General features: G+C 43.2%; 1 protein-coding gene across 9 annotated transcripts in view; it reads right to left on the bottom strand.

Annotated features, from left to right (window-relative positions):
• Nucleotides 1-4,528: 4,528 nt before the first annotated feature.
• LOC135903131 (transcription initiation factor TFIID subunit 4-like) overlaps nt 4,529-18,331 on the bottom strand; it is a 109,912-nt gene continuing 96,109 nt past the window's right edge. For all 9 annotated transcript variants that reach the window (XM_065433519.1, XM_065433520.1, XM_065433521.1 and 6 more), the window contains one exon: nt 4,529-6,055. In XM_065433519.1, coding sequence (XP_065289591.1) covers nt 5,948-6,055 — 108 coding nt within the window. In that variant the 3' untranslated portion in view covers nt 4,529-5,947. The remainder of the gene's footprint in view (nt 6,056-18,331) is intronic.

The raw sequence follows: 18,331 nt of genomic DNA, 5'->3' as shown, positions 1-18,331 counted from the left end.
GCGCATCTGCGACGGGGACGGAATCCGCCGAGCGTTGCGTTTTCGCGGTTTAGTTCGCGTTGATGGGCGAGGCAGTACGAAGGTCAATTCGCTCGTTGCTGCTAGCGCGCTTCCTCACTACGACGATTTCACAGCGTTTCCGCGGTCGAGAGAGATGCATCATGTTTGCTTGTGCGCGCGTGACACCATTCCTAATTTAGTTAGTATGTCTATGTTTACAAGTTCATATGGCCGATAAGCCTACAATTACTTTGTATAGCTGTCTACCAATTCGCTATCGCAATCAATGCTTCGCCTATCGGGCGAAACTGCGACTTTTTTACATGAATATCAGGTAACTCAATCGAACATTGTATTTCTACAGCAGTCTTATTAGTTAAAACTTATAAAACTTCGTGAAAACTGTTGACTAGCGTGTCCACGTCATTGGGTTGCCCGACGGCCTAATGCCCCTCCGAATCTACTGGCTGTTGGCCATTTCAATAATCAAGATTCCCTTCGTTAGTTTCACTCTCACAATGCGTCCAATGCTATGGAAATGCCAATGATGAGCACAATTGCGAAAATGATTCGTTCGCCATTTATACATCAAACCCTGGTAGGAATATTTCATGTAGAAAACACCTGCAACCTTTTTCTTTGGTCCTTTTGCATGCGATTGGCTACGTTTCAACAGAAGTGATAAAAAAAATGTGGAGTTCAGCCTCCCAAAACTGCACAGTGGGTTATGAAAAAAACTTGTACACATTACAGAAAAAAATAACTAATTACAATTACTCCATTAAAAAATTGCTATTGATAACAGTTACAAATTAGTGCCCCATGAAAGTAGTTGAGGAATTACTCAAAAGCAATCGATCACTTCTACGTTACTTTCCTCTGAACTTTTATTAACGTTACTGGCCTGGCCCTTTCAATGCATCCTCTGCAACCCTCCCCACATAGCTTATCTTCACTAACAATTGCTTATAGAAAACTTTGTCAATCTTCTTCCTTTGTTTTTGTTTTGAAGACATCAGAAGTGGCACTAAAAACTTACTCGATGTGCGCTGGGTTTAGGGCATTGTTGTAACGGACGGACACATTGCACACAAGGTTGTTCTTGCTCAGCATCTGGATCCGCTATGAAGCACAACACTTCATTGTTACTGGATGGATGCTATGAGCGTCCCCTTTGGAGCAGAGTGGCAGGCTGCACCACCAACCTCTGGTTATATTATGTCTTACCTATGTAAAAACAAAAAACAAAGGTAGGACCGAGTCCCTGGTGATCCAATGAAAAGTTGAAAAAAAAATCGTCCATATGCGATTTCCTGGCATTAACTTTCCCATGTCCTCGTGCATCCATGAAGTTGCTGCCTGGTGCTATCTCAGGCATTCTACTGTAGTTCCTGCCTAATTCAGGTTCTCAAAGCTGCATTGCCTGTTACAGCTCGACTCAAGAAAGTAACTGCTTAAATGTAATTGGTTACTGAAAAAAGTAATTTAATTACAGTGCGTGTTAATGAGTAAACAAAGTAACAGTTCAATTACAAATTTACAGAAATAGAATTGATTACAAGTAATTACACGTAATTCGTTACGTACAAGTATGGTTATGACTCATGAGAGATGCCATAATGGAAGGCTGGGGTGTGAATTAATTTTGTCCACCTGCAATTCTATAATGTGCACCCAAAGCACAGGCCACAAGCGTTCTTGCATCCCCACCCCCCTATCTAAGCTGCAGCAACTGAGCCACCGCGGCAGTTATCAATGATTTAAGATTTCGGCAGTGAGTCAAGAATAGTACATGCATACTTTTTCAGTGATTCTGAGAGACTGCACTGCAGGGTAAGTTGTGCTGCACCATTAAGTGGTACACTTTTACGAGTATGCTTCAAATGATCATAATACAATTAAACTGCAACATCATTACTGCAAGAAAATTTTGAATCATTTAGGGCTGCAGACAGGAAAGTCGCGAGCGCAGAGTGTTAAATAAAGGAAGTGTATGCAAGGTTGATGACGATTATTTACAGGTAAGATAAGTCCCAAAAAGCGGGGATTTATTATTTTTTTTTTAGGGCATGGCTTAATGGTGTGGGTCCATGTACTAAATCATATGTGGGGTGATCATTAAGCTTTACAGAATTTTTTAAAACTCACCTATGGCAGGTAGCATAATTTTAGTCCTTAAGGTGAACTATACAAAAAGGCAGACATTACTTGCACAAGAAATCGAAACACATTACCAACTGACAAAAATTCACTGGTTAACAAATTGTAGCCAGTGAGCTTGCAAGGCATATCCACTTGGAACAAATTTTTAGGATGGCATAGGTTTCTAGATATGCAACATCGAACAAGCAGTAAAAATGCACTATTGTTCTACTTAACAACATGCTGTTTTATGCACTGAAACACAAAAAAAACTGGAATGCCCATGTAATTTGTCGCACACTTTGGCAATGAATATATCGAAACTGGCGTCATCCTTGCCAAGTTGGCAGCTACCATTCATAAACTGCAATATGTGCCATAAATCAATTAATTAGGAGGTGAATTAATTATCTTTCTAATTAGTTGAATATGTATTTCAATTTCTCACGCAAGTAATTTCCACCTCTGAATAATCTAACTCAACGATATGCTATCTGCCACAGGTGATTTACTTTAAAATGATCACCCAGTATAAGAGGCGCATCAGTAAGAGGAATATGAGAGGGGACTATCTATGTTGGTAAGTCTTGCCATTACTCAAGTGCAGTCTGACAAAGACTGACCGCAGCCATGTGAACTTCCATCCAGCTCTCGCCATGGCCGCAACTACAAAGATTTAGGTGGGGAGCCTTGAAAGCAGAAAGGTAGTGCAGATTTACATCATGGCTGGACTCCTCGTTTGCTTTTCTTAGCCTCAGAAAGTGCTTTTGGTGCAATAAAATTTTTCCTTAATGGGGAATGATGGGGTGACTAGCTGGCAAAAAAAAAGTATTCAATATTTAACAATAAAAACCTGCTGAAGTTGGCAGTTACTACCATACTGACAACCAGCCGAAAATAAAGCAGAAGGTATCAGTGAAAATGAAATGCTGCCATGTTGATAGCCAATAGAACACATTTTAAAGGCTTAGTATGTAATGGCATTTCTTGGTCCTATTCTGTCCTGCATAACCCTCACTGATTTACAAAGTTCTCAAAGAGAAAGCACTGGCAATGTAAGCAGGACATGGCATATGAAAACAGAATATGGTGCAGAAAACTTATTTCTTCAAATTTTTCTGTGCTATTCACGCTTTACAATAAACTATACTATCAGCAATATGGAAGGCACAATTACTTAAGCAAAGTCTATGTATAATTAAGAGACTGTACTAAAAGATAAACAGGAAAGGAAGTAACATCATGGGATGGCTCTGCCCCTTTCATGCTTGCTCTTTTTCTAACTCTTTTGCTTTCTCTTAGTGCTGTCCTTTATTGCATACATTACCAACTGGATCAAAAGTCCACGATATGATGATGCATGTTTTTTAACTCCATTACGGAACAGTATAACAAAGGAAAACATAATTCACCCTCTCACAAGACTACCTCCAAAACAGAGACCCCTGTGCAATGAAACATGCACAATTAATAAATTACGTACTTAAATATTTACCTCTTTAGCTGCTCCACCATACTAAAACAGTTGCAATCAAAGCCGATATCCTATCACAACAGTTTGGCATACTCAAAGCTCCTCTTTGTCATGAAGAGAGTGTCACATCAAAACAATTCGTGCTACCCACATCCCTTTATCACAACATGGTGGGTGTTTAAGTAATATGAACAAAGAGAATGAGGGACGGGGTACAGTAACCAATGAGCCAGGTGTGACAGGGTAGCATGTAACACTGGAACTGTGAACATTCAAAAATCTGCAATTGAAAGCGCATTTTGTGCAAAATGTGCCCTAATATCCGCCAGATCACTCTATGGGAGTTAACAAATGTTAGCCAAACAACAAATGCAATGTAAAAACCAAATTGAATCTGATATTAACCTGCCATTTAATTCCTCCATAACCAGTTAATTAAAATCACATTAAGAAATGAGCATTACCACACTTTTTGCATTACCTTCCAAATACACTGACCAATCATCAATTAATGAGACCACTGTGAGCCCATAAAATAAGAAAGAGAGGAGAAGGGTGGGTAGCAGGGTATGCTTTGTGACACATCAAAGCAAGTTTTTGTAAATTGAACTGAATGTGCAGTGTAAAATTCTCCCCACATATTTCAAACATTTCAGAGCTTATTACAATTTCCTGTTCCTACATGTCCAAGCAACTCACATATTTACCCATGTTTATGCAAACGAGCATGCATATACAAATGAAAAATTTATAGGATGAAATGTCACGCATGCTCTGGCAACATGGCCTATCATATGTCCAGAATGAACAATACATCTTTGGCTTCGAGAGTGCAGTTCAACCGAAGTGATGAACATCACACCAGAATAGACTCCAAAAAAGAAAAAAGGAAAAAAAAGCCATGAGACCCAGTGTACCATGCTCATTCTTTATGCAGCAACGACTTTAGCATAAAAAAGTCCCATTGCAATTACATTACAGTTCGAAAACACACAGTAATTACAAATTCCTTCAAGGACCGTGTCCCCTCAACAATAAAATCTTATTAAATATCTCTTGAAACATGTGCATACATATGGTTATTTCTTCGTAATTTACAAGCAACTATGAAATATAAGCTAACTATCTGGTATCAAAGGTTAACATGATGTGTTTGTGAACTAAAACAAAAAGCTCTTGCTTTATGCATGTGGCGTACTTACATATACAGTGCACATTATGTTTTGACAGAGCATAAGAATGATATTTACAAGTAGTATTCATTACAGTTCGTTTGCAGATGGGAAAAGCTTGACATGGTCAGCAGACACTGCACCAATGCAATAACTTCTGAACAGCACCCAATGTGAAATAAACAAGAGACTGGGTGGTTGTGAAGCGGTCATAAAAAAGGCATGAGAAAAAAGGCATGATACCATCTACATACCACTGCATGGAGTTGACAGTTGCATCAGTTTAAAAACAGTTCCACACTCAACAATTTTGCAAAGCCTCATTTCTTTCTTTTGCTCATGCATCAGAAATTTATACATTATATCACAGAAGTTATGACAGCACAAAAGACTCCTGTGTAAAACAAAGAATAACCTATACATGGTGAAAAAAAAACAAAAACCTTGTACATATAAAGATAGTACTATTTGCAATATAAACATATATACAACGTGTGGGACAGGAGAAAGAAGATAAAGAATAACAAGTATTTATAAGTAGACGGGGAGAACTCTGCAATTAACAGAAGACACATTTTGCAGACACAGGCTAATGTAAAAATTTCTTTAGCTTACCATGACAGTGCATACAAATGGAAAAAAAAAAGTATGCTTCTTGCCAGATGCAGCCTTGACAGCACACAGAAGACAGCATTTCAGTGATGCACAAATCTGCCAATTAGCTAATCAAAACATGGAAGACCATGGCACAAACCTTTGAAAGACCAAAAGACTCACATATGCTACAGTTAAGAATCATTTTAGTCAGATTAAAAATAAATTTAATACATTTTACCCTGCATTTGTGCAAGACAAAACAAATTCACCTTAGAGAACATGTAACACTGTTTTTGAAATGCAGCTTGTTGCAGAGCTCATCCCACTTTGTTTTTTGCACAAAATCTAGACCTTACAACAAGAAAGTAAAAGAACAATGTATAAACCAACAAAGTGCACTGCTAAACAGGCAGCAATGGAGACATGGCTGGCACAAGTCAACATATCAGGGTGGGCAGTGGATGAAACTTTTAGAAGTGCGCACTCGGTCCACTGAGAGCTGGTGGTTTCTAGGTAGAAAGCCACTTGTGTGTCCAAGGTGCAATTGCATGTTTGCCACTTTCTATTTGAGATAGGATTTATACAGCAGTGTACTGTGTATGCTGTCACGCTCTTGCTCCATGAGGAACAATATGTCTTTCAGGTTGACTCGTTTCACTCTTGGCCGCATCTGAAAGACAAGAAAGTTCAAAATGGCAGAAGGTCCCAGTAGACCAACCGAAAACCCATCGAGTCCCTTTGCAGAGACTCCATCAACAAATCTAGCTACTGCACACAAAGCTGCCAGATGCAACTCCAAGTTGAGTGAATGACAGAATTGATAAAGCAGGCCTGCTTCTCAGCAAGGAGCCACTACAAGCAAACAATTTGAACTAAATGAAAGAAAAGAAATGATTTCTTCTAACAAGAATAAATCATCTTAGTAAGCAGTTTACCATTGTTTACACAGAAAATGAACATTGGAATCATTATACTGGCAGACATATCAGTATGCTTATTCTTCAGTAGCATCTGAACACAAGATGCATAATATTACCACCAGACAGAAGTAAGGTTCTGCACTAACTGAAGAAGTAAATAAATATATGCACACAATGGCTTACTATGCCACAACTGCCGTAACTACCATGCCAATTCATTATATAGACCTTTCCATCGGAAGAGCACCTCCTCTCTGAATATTGCGCATGAGTGCAAAGCACACATGAGCACATGCTGTCCCTCCTGCAGTGCTTTTAAGTGGGGCGCTCAAGCAATTTCACAACACTTAAGAGGGCAATATGACAACATCGAGAGAGCTCCCGTTGGGAAGGTCTATAGCAGAATAGCATATAGTAAACATATCAGCGCTTGTTTTGTCTGTTTCTCTGCCCCACTGTCCATGTTTTTTCGCGCTGCTAGTAACTTCCGTACCACAAATGCATACTAACTTGCCCAACTTTCGATGGTTTTAACCTAATTTACTCAATCAGTAAATTGTTTTGTAATTACAATAATGGCAAATGGCAACACAGCATAGTGTAATGTATGGTATGAGAATACTAATATTTGTCTTATTTAGCAATAAACGATCAAACATGTTGTTAAACAAAGACACCAAAGCGCAGGTCATGAAATGGTTTTGGAGGAAAGAGAGCTTCATTGCTTCACTCAGTAATATCAGTAATATGAGTAGTTTAACTTAGCATTTTATGTAAATATATGATCTGATTTGTAGACAGGTGTGTATGAACCAATCTGGCTTGTTTAAGCAAGGATGGAATTGATTACTATGGTGCTGTTAGCTAATACATTAGGTGAAAATGAATGACTGGCATCACCTGAGGATTCTCACATAGTTTGATACACTGAAGAGATACTCGCTAAAAAGTTTCGTTACTAAGAGGCTTTGTTCAAATAAAAGCCTGGGCTGCGATCTAATTTACAACAATTATAACACAAAAATAAGCAAAAAGACATGCAATTTATTAATTATTCTGAGACACAGTACTCTTAGTTGTTCTGAGATGTCACGCCTGCCCAGCTTGCTTGTTGTTATAAACACGCTGTTGTGCACCTGTACCCCTCAGTTAAGTTATGACCAAAGCAGCCATCCACCTTCCTTGTTTTCTTCTTTTTTTTTTTTCATTACACTTCTGGTACATCATGACCGTTGAACAAACGAGTCTTCACCACAGTAGTAAAAACAGGAAGTCACATTTATTTCATCACTACATTATAAATGTGGTAAAGTTAGCTTATAAAAGTGGCATTATGTAAAAGTGATATTGCAAAAAAATTCCACAACTAGGACGCAGTGTGTATAAACCAGACAAATCTGCCACCCTATTACGATGGTGCCAAAATGGCATAGCACACTAACCAAGTTTTATTACTAAGTTAAACTTGCCTTTCAGCAAATTTAAAGGAAATAGCCCATTTCTATGAAGACCTGGCAATTATAACAAGCACATCTGTTATTAATTCATGAGCTTCCATTTTACCAACTCCAGATCTGCAAGGGGTCTAACTTTCCATAAAAACAATGAGATTCAAGTCTCAGATGGAGAAAAGCAGGGAAGTAAGAGCATTTTTACAATAACGAAATGGCTGACATGCCATTTATTTGTTTGAATAATGTTATCCAGAAGTGCGTTTGGAAAACTTCCCTACAAATGTCAGTTCAAAGGCGGAGAATGTGCATACCATATGCAGCTTCACAACACCACTGCCATCTGTAAGGCACTTCAACTTTTGCATATTATTTCAATGAATGTTGAACACAGCTGTAATACGTTTGCACAATAATATGCCTTTATGGATTGGTTGTACATATGGTCGTGCATTGATTAGTTTCTCACTGCATGCAAATATTACGCAGCATTTATAAGGAGGCTAGCAGCACTCTGCCTCAACCATACTAAGTGCATTTGTATTTAATTGTCATACAACCTATAACAACCTATTATTCCAATGACACACATGAGGTGCACTCTATGTAGGAGGGCGAATCAGAAAGTCTGTCCCTATTTTTTTTTTTAGCCAAATTACGGCTGTAAATGCAAAGCCAACATATCCATTTCTAAAAGTATGGTTATGCTCTGCTCCTTTTCTTTTTTTTTTGCATCAGTAATTAGCCCTGAACTAATTTTTTTTTCTCTTCATGTATTCTAGATTAACTGCTTTTATTTGTCAATGACATATGATATATACATGCCCGAAATAGCTCTGAAGGCCTGCCAGTACACTTATTAGGAGTCTCATACAGCAATAGGAGACGGTGGGTGCACACATGTATAATTAAAGAACACATAAGGCATACTATGTTCTGCAACAGTGGCCCCTTTCCAAACTTGATATGCTGCCCCGCAGTACACTGCATATGCTTGCCTGCGTGACACCACTATATTACGGCAAAGCTGACTTTTGCAAACCGGCATCACTTGTGCATGCTTTCTGCACTTTGAAGCTATCGGCGAGGATGGTGAAGATGGAGTCTGCGTCAGTGCTGACAGCAGTGAATCTTTTCGATTAAAAACACAGCATCGAACAGCACAAAGCTTGGCAGCGAACGTCCAACCACATAGGCCTAGTGTTGAAGAGCGCACGGTGGCTATGGCTGCCCGCAAATTGGCATGCATGGGCACTAGTTCAAGGCTGCCTGTGGACTTCACTGTGGATTTAGTGAATATTGCAAGAGTTACAGTATTCAGAAGATGGTGGTGCAGAAGATGGTGGTGTCTAAGCAGTGCGAATCGCTGTCTTTTCTGATGCCTTTTCCAATGCCGTTTCTTATCACACTTCGTCAGTGGTCATAGCAACACTCTACCTGCATTGTCAATGGTATAATCAAGCCGAGAACAGTGGATGAAGCAATGGCATATAATCAAGCGGAAGGCATGGCTACAATATCGCTGCCATGGGATAGTATTCCTGGTCGATTATTTTTCTGTGACACGAGCACTTTCACAATATTTCATGTGACTAGGCTTTGAACATGTCAATGCCTATGAGTAACAGCGCCCGCTTGGCTCTGTGCGAGGATTGGTGTTGCTCACAGAGGCCCAACGTGCCAGTGCCTGCTGCAGTGCGAACCAGCCAACGCGCAAAACGGATGTAAACTCAACTTGACGATGCTGCACAAGCTACATTTCATGGGCATGAGAAGAAAGGGAGGGCCCGATTTTTATTAATCGTGTCATCAGAAGCCAACAAACAAAGACACCAAGGACAACATAGGGGAAATTAGTTGTACTTACTAATTGAATTAAAGAAATGATAAATTAATGACAATGAAAGTGGATGAAGAAACAACTTGCCGCAGGTGGGGAACTATCCCACGTCTTTGCATTATGCGCGCAATGCTCTCTTATCATTTTTATGATTCAATTAGTAAGTACAGGTAATTTCCCCTATGTTGTCCTTGGCATCTGTTTGTTGGCTTCTGATGATACAATTTCATGAGCACAGCCACTCACCCATGCAAGATCTGCTTGATGAACTCTTTCTCGGGATATAATTACTATAAGCTGCAATGACACACTAAAAGCAAAGGTAAGTTGTATTCAGGGGCGATATTCTTGTGCAATAATTTCCGGTAGTACGTCATCTTCAAGACATTTTGCGCATCTATACATCGGACACGTCAAAGTAGATGAACAAAAACCTTTCTGACACAATGCCAGAAATGTTGTAAGCAGGAACTGCATGATGCATTTCTCATGAAGAAGAACACGACGTGGCAGCCTTAGCGCAGATGCAGCGACAAGCAGTGCAGGCATGTGATTCCACCAGAGCGTAATGGGCAAAACTTTACGACCACCAGAGTCCAGCCTATCTGGCAGTGAGCATGCGCGCATTTTGTACTGAGCCCAAGGTATATGTACGAATGGTCACGAAGCACCAATAGAAGCCCATACGTCCTGCAATGATGGCTTGGGTAGGTACGGCAGCACCATCTACATTTTGCGGGGTCAACTTCTCAGTGGGGAAAAATTAACGCTTGCCAAGCGAGGCTTGTCGTGCTAAGTCATCTCACACTGCATACATTACATACAAATGTACACAGTACAAACAGTACAAATTAACTGTAAGTAAATGAGAATACTCGCCACAAGATTGCGTCACAATCCAATGTGAATTACTAACAGACCCATCTGTATTTATAGTCCTCATTTTATGACAGCAGGCATTACACCGGTGAGCCTTAAGAGTTTTGCATGAGTTCAGAGCAGTAGGTTTGCCCAGATTTTGAACTAAGTAAAACATGCATGTGTCCTTATGCATCCTTATGCATCCTTATGTGTCCGTGTCAAGATAAAATCAAAACTACATTGTAATAATAATTAAGAAAAACCCTACTTTCATCTTCAATAACGGAGCCCGTGTGCCACCTGTAGTTTTTCCCTGGTCCTGAATACATAACCAAAACATGTTATTTAGTGAAAAGGCCGTTAAAGAATGAAGTTACTAATCAAATCCCATAAGGTTGATATATTATATATATATATATATATATATATATATATATATATATATATATATATATATATATATATATATATACAGTCGCCGACTGATTTTTCGGACTCCAAAAATTCGGACATGCTAGATTATTCGGTCTGCTTCGCGGCACCGCCATTCTCCCCATAGACCATAATGTATAACAACTGCCGAAAGTCCGGACACCTTGCAACCTCTCGTCGGATTTTTCGGACACTCCTTGAGCCAACTCGATCGAGAGCACCATGCACCGACTCTGACCGGTGCATGGTTCGACTTGCTGAACGCCATTTTTGTTTTGAACGGAGCCTCCTCGATGCCCCATGAAATGGCGCTACTGCAAATCCCCACTCATCATCATCGTTTCTGCCTGGTTCGTAGCTACAGCAGTTCCAGTCTCAGCTTAGTAAGCAATGTCAAGACAATCCAGCAGCTGATTTGTTTCTTCATGCACGAGACTGCGAGTAGGCCACGTTTTTCATTCGTGCGACTGGTGTCGGCGTGACGGCGTGGTGATGTTTCCTTTGTCTGCTGTGTCAAGGTTGCGGTGATGCAACACGGCATATGGAAACATAGTGTCAAGTTTCTAATGGCGTCGACAGTGCTCGCGCAGACAGCAGTGGGGAATGGCGGCAAGCGGGTGCCGGGAGGCCTAGGATTTGTCATCTTCCGATGTGCTCCCTACTGGCGCCAAAAATGTTCTGCCAAGACCTGCGCAGTGGTTGCACTGCAACTCAGGACACCGTCTCATATGACAGTTTCACAGGTGTTGACACTGCTGTACTGACATACGCAGAATTCGACGACGGTGAGATCATTCATCATTCTGCTGTGCCGCCGATCGATGACTCCGAGTCGGAAGATGACGCACCATGTGCTACGCTGCCGTCGCATGCGGAGCGTGTACAAGCAGTGACTGTGCTTTCAGCCGCCTATAGTGACCATACGACCCTCTCCAAGATTCTGGCTTATCTGATTGCGCGTAAACGGAACAGCGTGCAACGGCGCATTCACTATTTCTTCAAGCCTACTACCGAGCCCGAATAAGTGCGTGGAAATAAAGTATTTCCATTTTTTTTTTCTTAATTTGCTTTTTCGGACACCTGTTTATTCGAACATTTCCGCAGTCCCCATGAGGTCCGAATAAACGGTCGGCAACTATATATGTGTGTGTGTATATATATATATATATTCTAAAGGTGTTTATTTGGCAGAGCTCGGAGCAGCGCAACGTTGACGGGCAGGGCGGTCACAGCTTCTAAGCACGAGAGCCGTTGCTGAGCAGGAGCGCTCGACCCACTAGCATTTAGAGCCAGTAGCGCTGAACCCACTAGCGGCTCTCTTCGCTACAATCACCCCCCGGGAGCGAGAAGGGAGCCGTCCGGCGACCTAACAGCTCGTCACGATAAGCGGGTCGTAGTAACGCTTTAAACGGTCGACATGGACAAGGTCTCGTCCATGGCGGCGCATGTCTGAAGATGGCTCAACTGGTTCTATGACATAGTTCACAGGAGATGTGCGTTCGAGAACACGATAAGGGCCTTCACACTTAGGGACCAGTTTTGATGAGAGGCCAGGGGCATTTAAAGGGACCGAGAGCCACACGAGCGCTCCCGGATCGAAGGTGACCATGGCAGTGGCGTCACCGCGAGTGCTTCTCTGGTGCTCTTGATTATCGAAAGTAAAGGCCCGTGCGAGGTCACGGCACTCTTCTGCATGTCTGACCGTGGCAGAAATAAGCACGCACTCGGATGCATCCGGCCGGTACGGAAAAATGGTGTCGATGGTGTGCGAAGGGTGTCGACCATACAGCAAGAAATAGGGTGAAAATTCAGTGGTGCTCTGCGTAGCGGTATTATACGCGTAGGTGACGAATGGCAGAATGGCGTCCCAGTTCGTGTGGTCGGAGGCAACGTACATTGAAAGCATGTCGCCAAGCATATAGTTGAGGCGTTCTGTGAGGCCATTCGTTTGAGGGTGGTACACCATAGTCGTACGCTGAACAACGTGGCACTCTTTGAGAATCGCTTCAACTACTTCCGACAGGAAGACGCGTCCGCGATCGCTGAGCAGTTCTTGAGGTGGACCATGCCACAGAATGAATAAGCGAAGCAGGAATGATGCAACATCGCGCGCTGTAGCTGCTGGGAGAGCGGCGGTTTCAGCGTATCGTGTAAGGTGATCTACTGCCACAATGGCCCAGCGGTTACCAGCTGACGTCAGGGGAAGTGGCCAATACAAATCGATGCCAACGCGCCCGAACGGCCGGGTAGGGCAGGGTAGAGGCTGCAGACGAGCTGGCGAGAGGTAGGGTGAAGATTTTCGGCACTGGCAGTCGGGGCATGAGTGAACGAACTTTTGAATGTAGTTGTACATTCCTCGCCAGTAGAAGCGTCGTCGGAGGTGCTGGTAGGTTTTGAAAAGTCCCGAGTGAGCACATTGTGGATCAGAGTGGAACGATGCACAGATTTCAGAACACAGGCTTCGAGGTACAATAACCACTGGCGGCCATCAGAGGTGTAATTCCGTCGGTGAAGCAGGTCGTTGCGAATGGCGAAATGGCGAGCTTGACGGCGCAATGCACAAGTGGTTGGCTGCGATGACGGATCAGCAAGGCAGTCTATGATGGAGGCAATCCAGGGGTCCTTGCGCTGCTCAGAAGCAATGGTCCCAATGTCGACGGAAGAAACATCAAGCTGGGATATTGCGCAGCAGGCATTGTCGTCTGGCAAGGGTGACCGTGAGAGGGCGTCAGCATCAGCATGCTGGCGTCCGTTCTACGCAGATATCGTAATCCTGTAAGCGAAGCGCCCAGTGGGCGAGACGGCCTGAGGGATCCTTCAATGACGACAGCCAGCATAGTGCATGGTGGTCCGTGACGACATCAAATTGGAGACCATACAGATAGGGCCGGAACTTGGTAAGTGCCCAGATGATCGCCAGGCATTCTTTTTCCGTGACGGTGTAATTGATCTTGGCTTTAGTAAGCATACGGCTTGCATATGCCACAACATATTCAGGAAACCCTTCTTTGAGCTGCGCTAGGACAGCGCTAGGACCGCTGGCAGGCCCACCAGGACAGTGCTAGGACAGTGCTAGGACCGCTGGCATCTGTGTGTACCTCAATAGGTGCCGTTGGGTCGTAGTGGCACAAAATGGGAGGAGACGTCAGCAAACGACGGAGCTTAGTGAACGCCTCGTCACACTCGGACGACCACGAATGGAGAGGTCCGCTGCTGCCAAGGAACTTCGTCAGGGGCGACATGACGGCGGCGAAATTGCGAATGAAGCGCCTGAAGTAGGAACACAAACCTACAAAACTGCGCAGTCCTTTGACGGACGTCGGTTTGGGAAATTCAGCTACGGCACGAAGTTTGTCTGGATCGGGGAGGATTCCATCCATCGAGACGACGTAACCTAGTATCGTGAGCTGCCGCGCTGCAAATCGGCACTTCTTTAGATTCAATTGGAGGCCAGCATTTGCTAAGCACGTCAAAACACGCCGTAGGCGTTGAAGGTGCGTGGTGAAGTCAGAGGCAAAAACAACAACGTCGTCGAGATAACACAAGCACATGTGCCACTTCAAATCACGGAAAACTGTGTCCATCATGCGTTCAAAGGTTGCTGGTGCATTACAAAGTCCAAACAGCATGACGTTAAATTCGTATAAGCCGTCGGGTGTGACAAAGGCTGTCTTTGGCCTATCGACATCAGCCATGGGTACTGGCCAATAGCCAGAGCGTAAATCTAGAGATGAAAAGAATTCTGCTCCTTGTAGGCTATCGATGGCGTCATCGATTCGCGGCAGCAGGTATACATCTTTGCGAGTGATCTTGTTCAGGCACCGATAGTCTACACAGAACTGTACAGAGTTGTCTTTTTTCGTAACAAGGACGACAGGGGATGCCCATGGACTGTTCGAAGCATATCGTCCACTTGATCATTAATCACACGACGTTCTGTGGCAGAGACGCGATATGGTCGTTGCCGCAATGGCGGTTGGGAGCCAGTGTCAATATGGTGCGTGACAGTAAACGCCTGGCCCAGGGAAGGTTGCCCGACATCAAAAGAAGAACGAAATTCTTCTAAGATGCGCAGAAGCTGCGAACGCTGAGGTGGGGTGAGGCCATCGGCAATAGACGAATTGAACACACCTGTGGGCAAAGGGTCGGACGTAGAGAGAGAACCGAGCGTGTAGTAACTGGCGCAGGATGTGTCTTCGCGAACATCCGTAATTTGTACGGCGTCGATCACTTCCACGGGGCCAAGACATTCGCCTTGAGGCAGCATCACAGGGTATGAGAAGGGGTTACAGACAAAAATAGCTGTGGAGCCCTGTTTGACGTTCACAGTCGCAAAAGGCAGCAGCAGACTTTTTCGAGTATAAGAGCGGCCTGACAGAGAATAGATATATATATATATATATATATATATATATATATATATATATATATATAATTTAACCTCGCAATAACGAAATCAGCGGGGAACGCAAAAAGATTCGCTTTCGCAAGAATTTCGTTGTTGCGAAAAGAGACAGCACAGATAGGTAATGCACCGCAGAACAAAACTTTACTGTCAAAATTCCGTTAGCCTACTTTGCAAGCTTTGCTCGAGGATATAGAACCGCATTGCCGACAGTACAAAGTGCGCCGCATGCATAGACCAACAGTGGCAGTACTGCCGTAGCGCAGTATTCTCGGTCAATTGCTTTCGGAGGTACAATCACTTTTGCAAGATTTTGCATAACTTGGCACCGGACGCAGAGCAACGGCGCATGCTCTCCAGTGCACTCTGTTGTCTGCAGGGACCGCCACGTCGAGTGCCGTGCACAAAAGTGATCCTATCGTGTGCACCCAAAGGCAAACAATCGAGATAGCGGCCCTTTCGCGCAAATCTATGTCCGGCGCCAAATTCGCATGCGAAGCATGTCGGGTGGCACCAAAACCAGCATTCTTGAAGCAAGGGATGCGTATTCCGAGATGATCGCTCGATCATGGCCAAATGCTTGACACTCCATTTGCTGCGACCATCATCTCAGGCACCATAAACAATTCCATGTCGGTGGGACGTGGATTTCCCTGTTTTTGCTGCATTTTTCTCACCGAAGCACACATTACGCAGTGCATTGCCGCGACCGTGATTGCTGTTCGAAACGCGCATTCAGTTTCGCCTCACACGATTGGCCTAGGCCTCACCGAGTCATCAGCTGTGGGGAAGCGCGTTTTGAACAATGATCTATGAGTGTGGGGAAAGCGCGTTTTGAACAATGATCTATGATCTTGCTTAGTAGGCATGCAAAAACCATGGTCACATGTCGGTAGCAACAAGTGTGCCGCTTCAAACAGGCGACCAACAAACAAGATGGCGGCCATGACGAGTTTTCAGCACACTGATCGTTTCTGGCACTGGGTTGTTTTTGTGATCAAAAATGGCGGCGCTCACACAAGTGTAATCTGGTGGTACTTTACACAATTTTAGAGCAGAGCAATCGCATTTGAGCACATTTTGGAGCCTGCTAGCCTTACACGAGTAGGCAATATGTGGAGTTACGTTCCGGCAAATTTTGTTGAGGCGGGATTGCAGTACAGTGACATTTTGTTACCGAGAGGTATGAAATGCATTGAATCCTATGGGCGTTCGCCGGGGATACGAAAATGTTTCGATGTCGCGAGAATTTCGTTGTTGCGGGATTCCGTTACCGCAGGTTTCGACTGTATGTATGTATATATAAATTGCCATTGCTTTTTGTGATTAGGCCCAAGATAGCTTTGACGACATTAACGTGTTAAATAGGGTAATACCAACTTGGCGTATCTCAGCACACTTCAGTATGAGCAAACTGCAGAAAGCCTGCATAGTTTCATACTCATAATTATTTTTGGCTGGAAGCAAACAGCCTGTGACTTCACATTTTCCTATTCAAATAACATTGTACTTTTTCAAATGTTTCCGTTAGTGATATAATGGACGCATAATTTTCATCAACTGGTGTTTTGCCCCACGAGATGTAGCCGCGCTTCCATCACACTTCATAAATGATCTCACTGCCAATTTGTTTGGAACCGCATTTGAGCCTTGCCTTCACAACCATGTGAAATTACCTTGGAGCCCACGGCATGGCTAGAGGGTAGACCCCTCTACACTCCAGTGGACGGAAGCATGAACCAGTCAGCAGTCGAGATAAGAGACATTTACAGTATCAGTAGAAAAAAAATCAGGCAAGAAATTGATAAGACTGGATTTGTTACAGGCATAGGTAGCGATAGCAGTTAGATAGAGGAGTTTTGAGGGGGGGAAAAAAGATGGTGGAGATACATACAAAAATGCTAGGCTGATCACCATGTTGACTCTGATTAGCTGTGATGAGGTCTTTGTGTTTTGAAATTTGTACTGGGAAACAGAAGTTTTGCCAAATCCAATTTTGCATTTTCATCAAGAGGATGAAACGTGAAGTGGAGCTGCAAATTTTGTCGACTAATACTTTTTTCCGGACCTCGGCAGCTATACTGTGACTTTAACACTCTAAAAAGAAAGTGAGCGGTAGCATGCAGAAGACTGTGCAATGCATCTGCAATTTCACCAATATGTGATGGCGGTCAATGATAGCAACCATGTTATCCTGCTGATTGACTGAAGAAATACCCCGTAAGAAGCGTCACAGGAAGGGCCATTTCGTAAACATCAATTTGACTTGCGTGACCCATTGCGATGGGTCGGCACTGCAGATATTTTCCACCACAATCTGTGGTGCAACAAGCCGCACGAATTATGCTAATGAACAACCACAATGAATAGCAGCCGAGAGGCATGCATATCCCCACATTTCCTCATAACGCATGCTCATAGTATTTAGATCATTCTCAGATGATGTTATCATTTATGTGTTGGGCCATCATATTTTTAAAAACGCATTTATATGAAATAATGTTGGTCGAGCATTGCAAATCTTATGCAACTTTTTGCATTTTTCACGGCTGTGCTTGTATTGTAATCAAGATTAATAACTTTTGACAACAGTGGCCTTTTATTTTATAAAAAGAAATAAATGCAAAGTGGCGCCTTAAAGTTTCCTCACACGGTATCCTCACACGGTGAGAGTAAGCAGCAAAGTGACAAGAGATTGTAGCGCCAGAATTTGCATCACGCAAGCTGATACCTGTGGCCCACAATATGCTATCTATGATATAGCCAAGTCGGGCCGAGTCACCTGCACTTCGCAAGATAGCAATAACGCAGCCAAGAAGGCAAGCCAAGAAGGCACGTTCATCACCAGTGGTAGGTCACGCATGTTGTCTCAAGGTGTAAAACAAGCACGTTGGCCCCAATATACAATAATTCCATTTCCTGGGGACACGCATCCTAGCTATTGAAGCAGATGGTAGCTTGTATGCAGCAGACGATGGAAGAAGTGTTTTCGATTACATAATCGTACGCTTTGAGATAACCGCTTTACTTTTACTGA

The sequence above is a fragment of the Dermacentor albipictus genome, chromosome 1, assembly GCF_038994185.2.
Source record: "Dermacentor albipictus isolate Rhodes 1998 colony chromosome 1, USDA_Dalb.pri_finalv2, whole genome shotgun sequence".
Taxonomy (NCBI): Eukaryota; Metazoa; Arthropoda; class Arachnida; order Ixodida; family Ixodidae; genus Dermacentor; species Dermacentor albipictus.
This window is presented reverse-complemented; position numbering and strand designations above follow the sequence as displayed.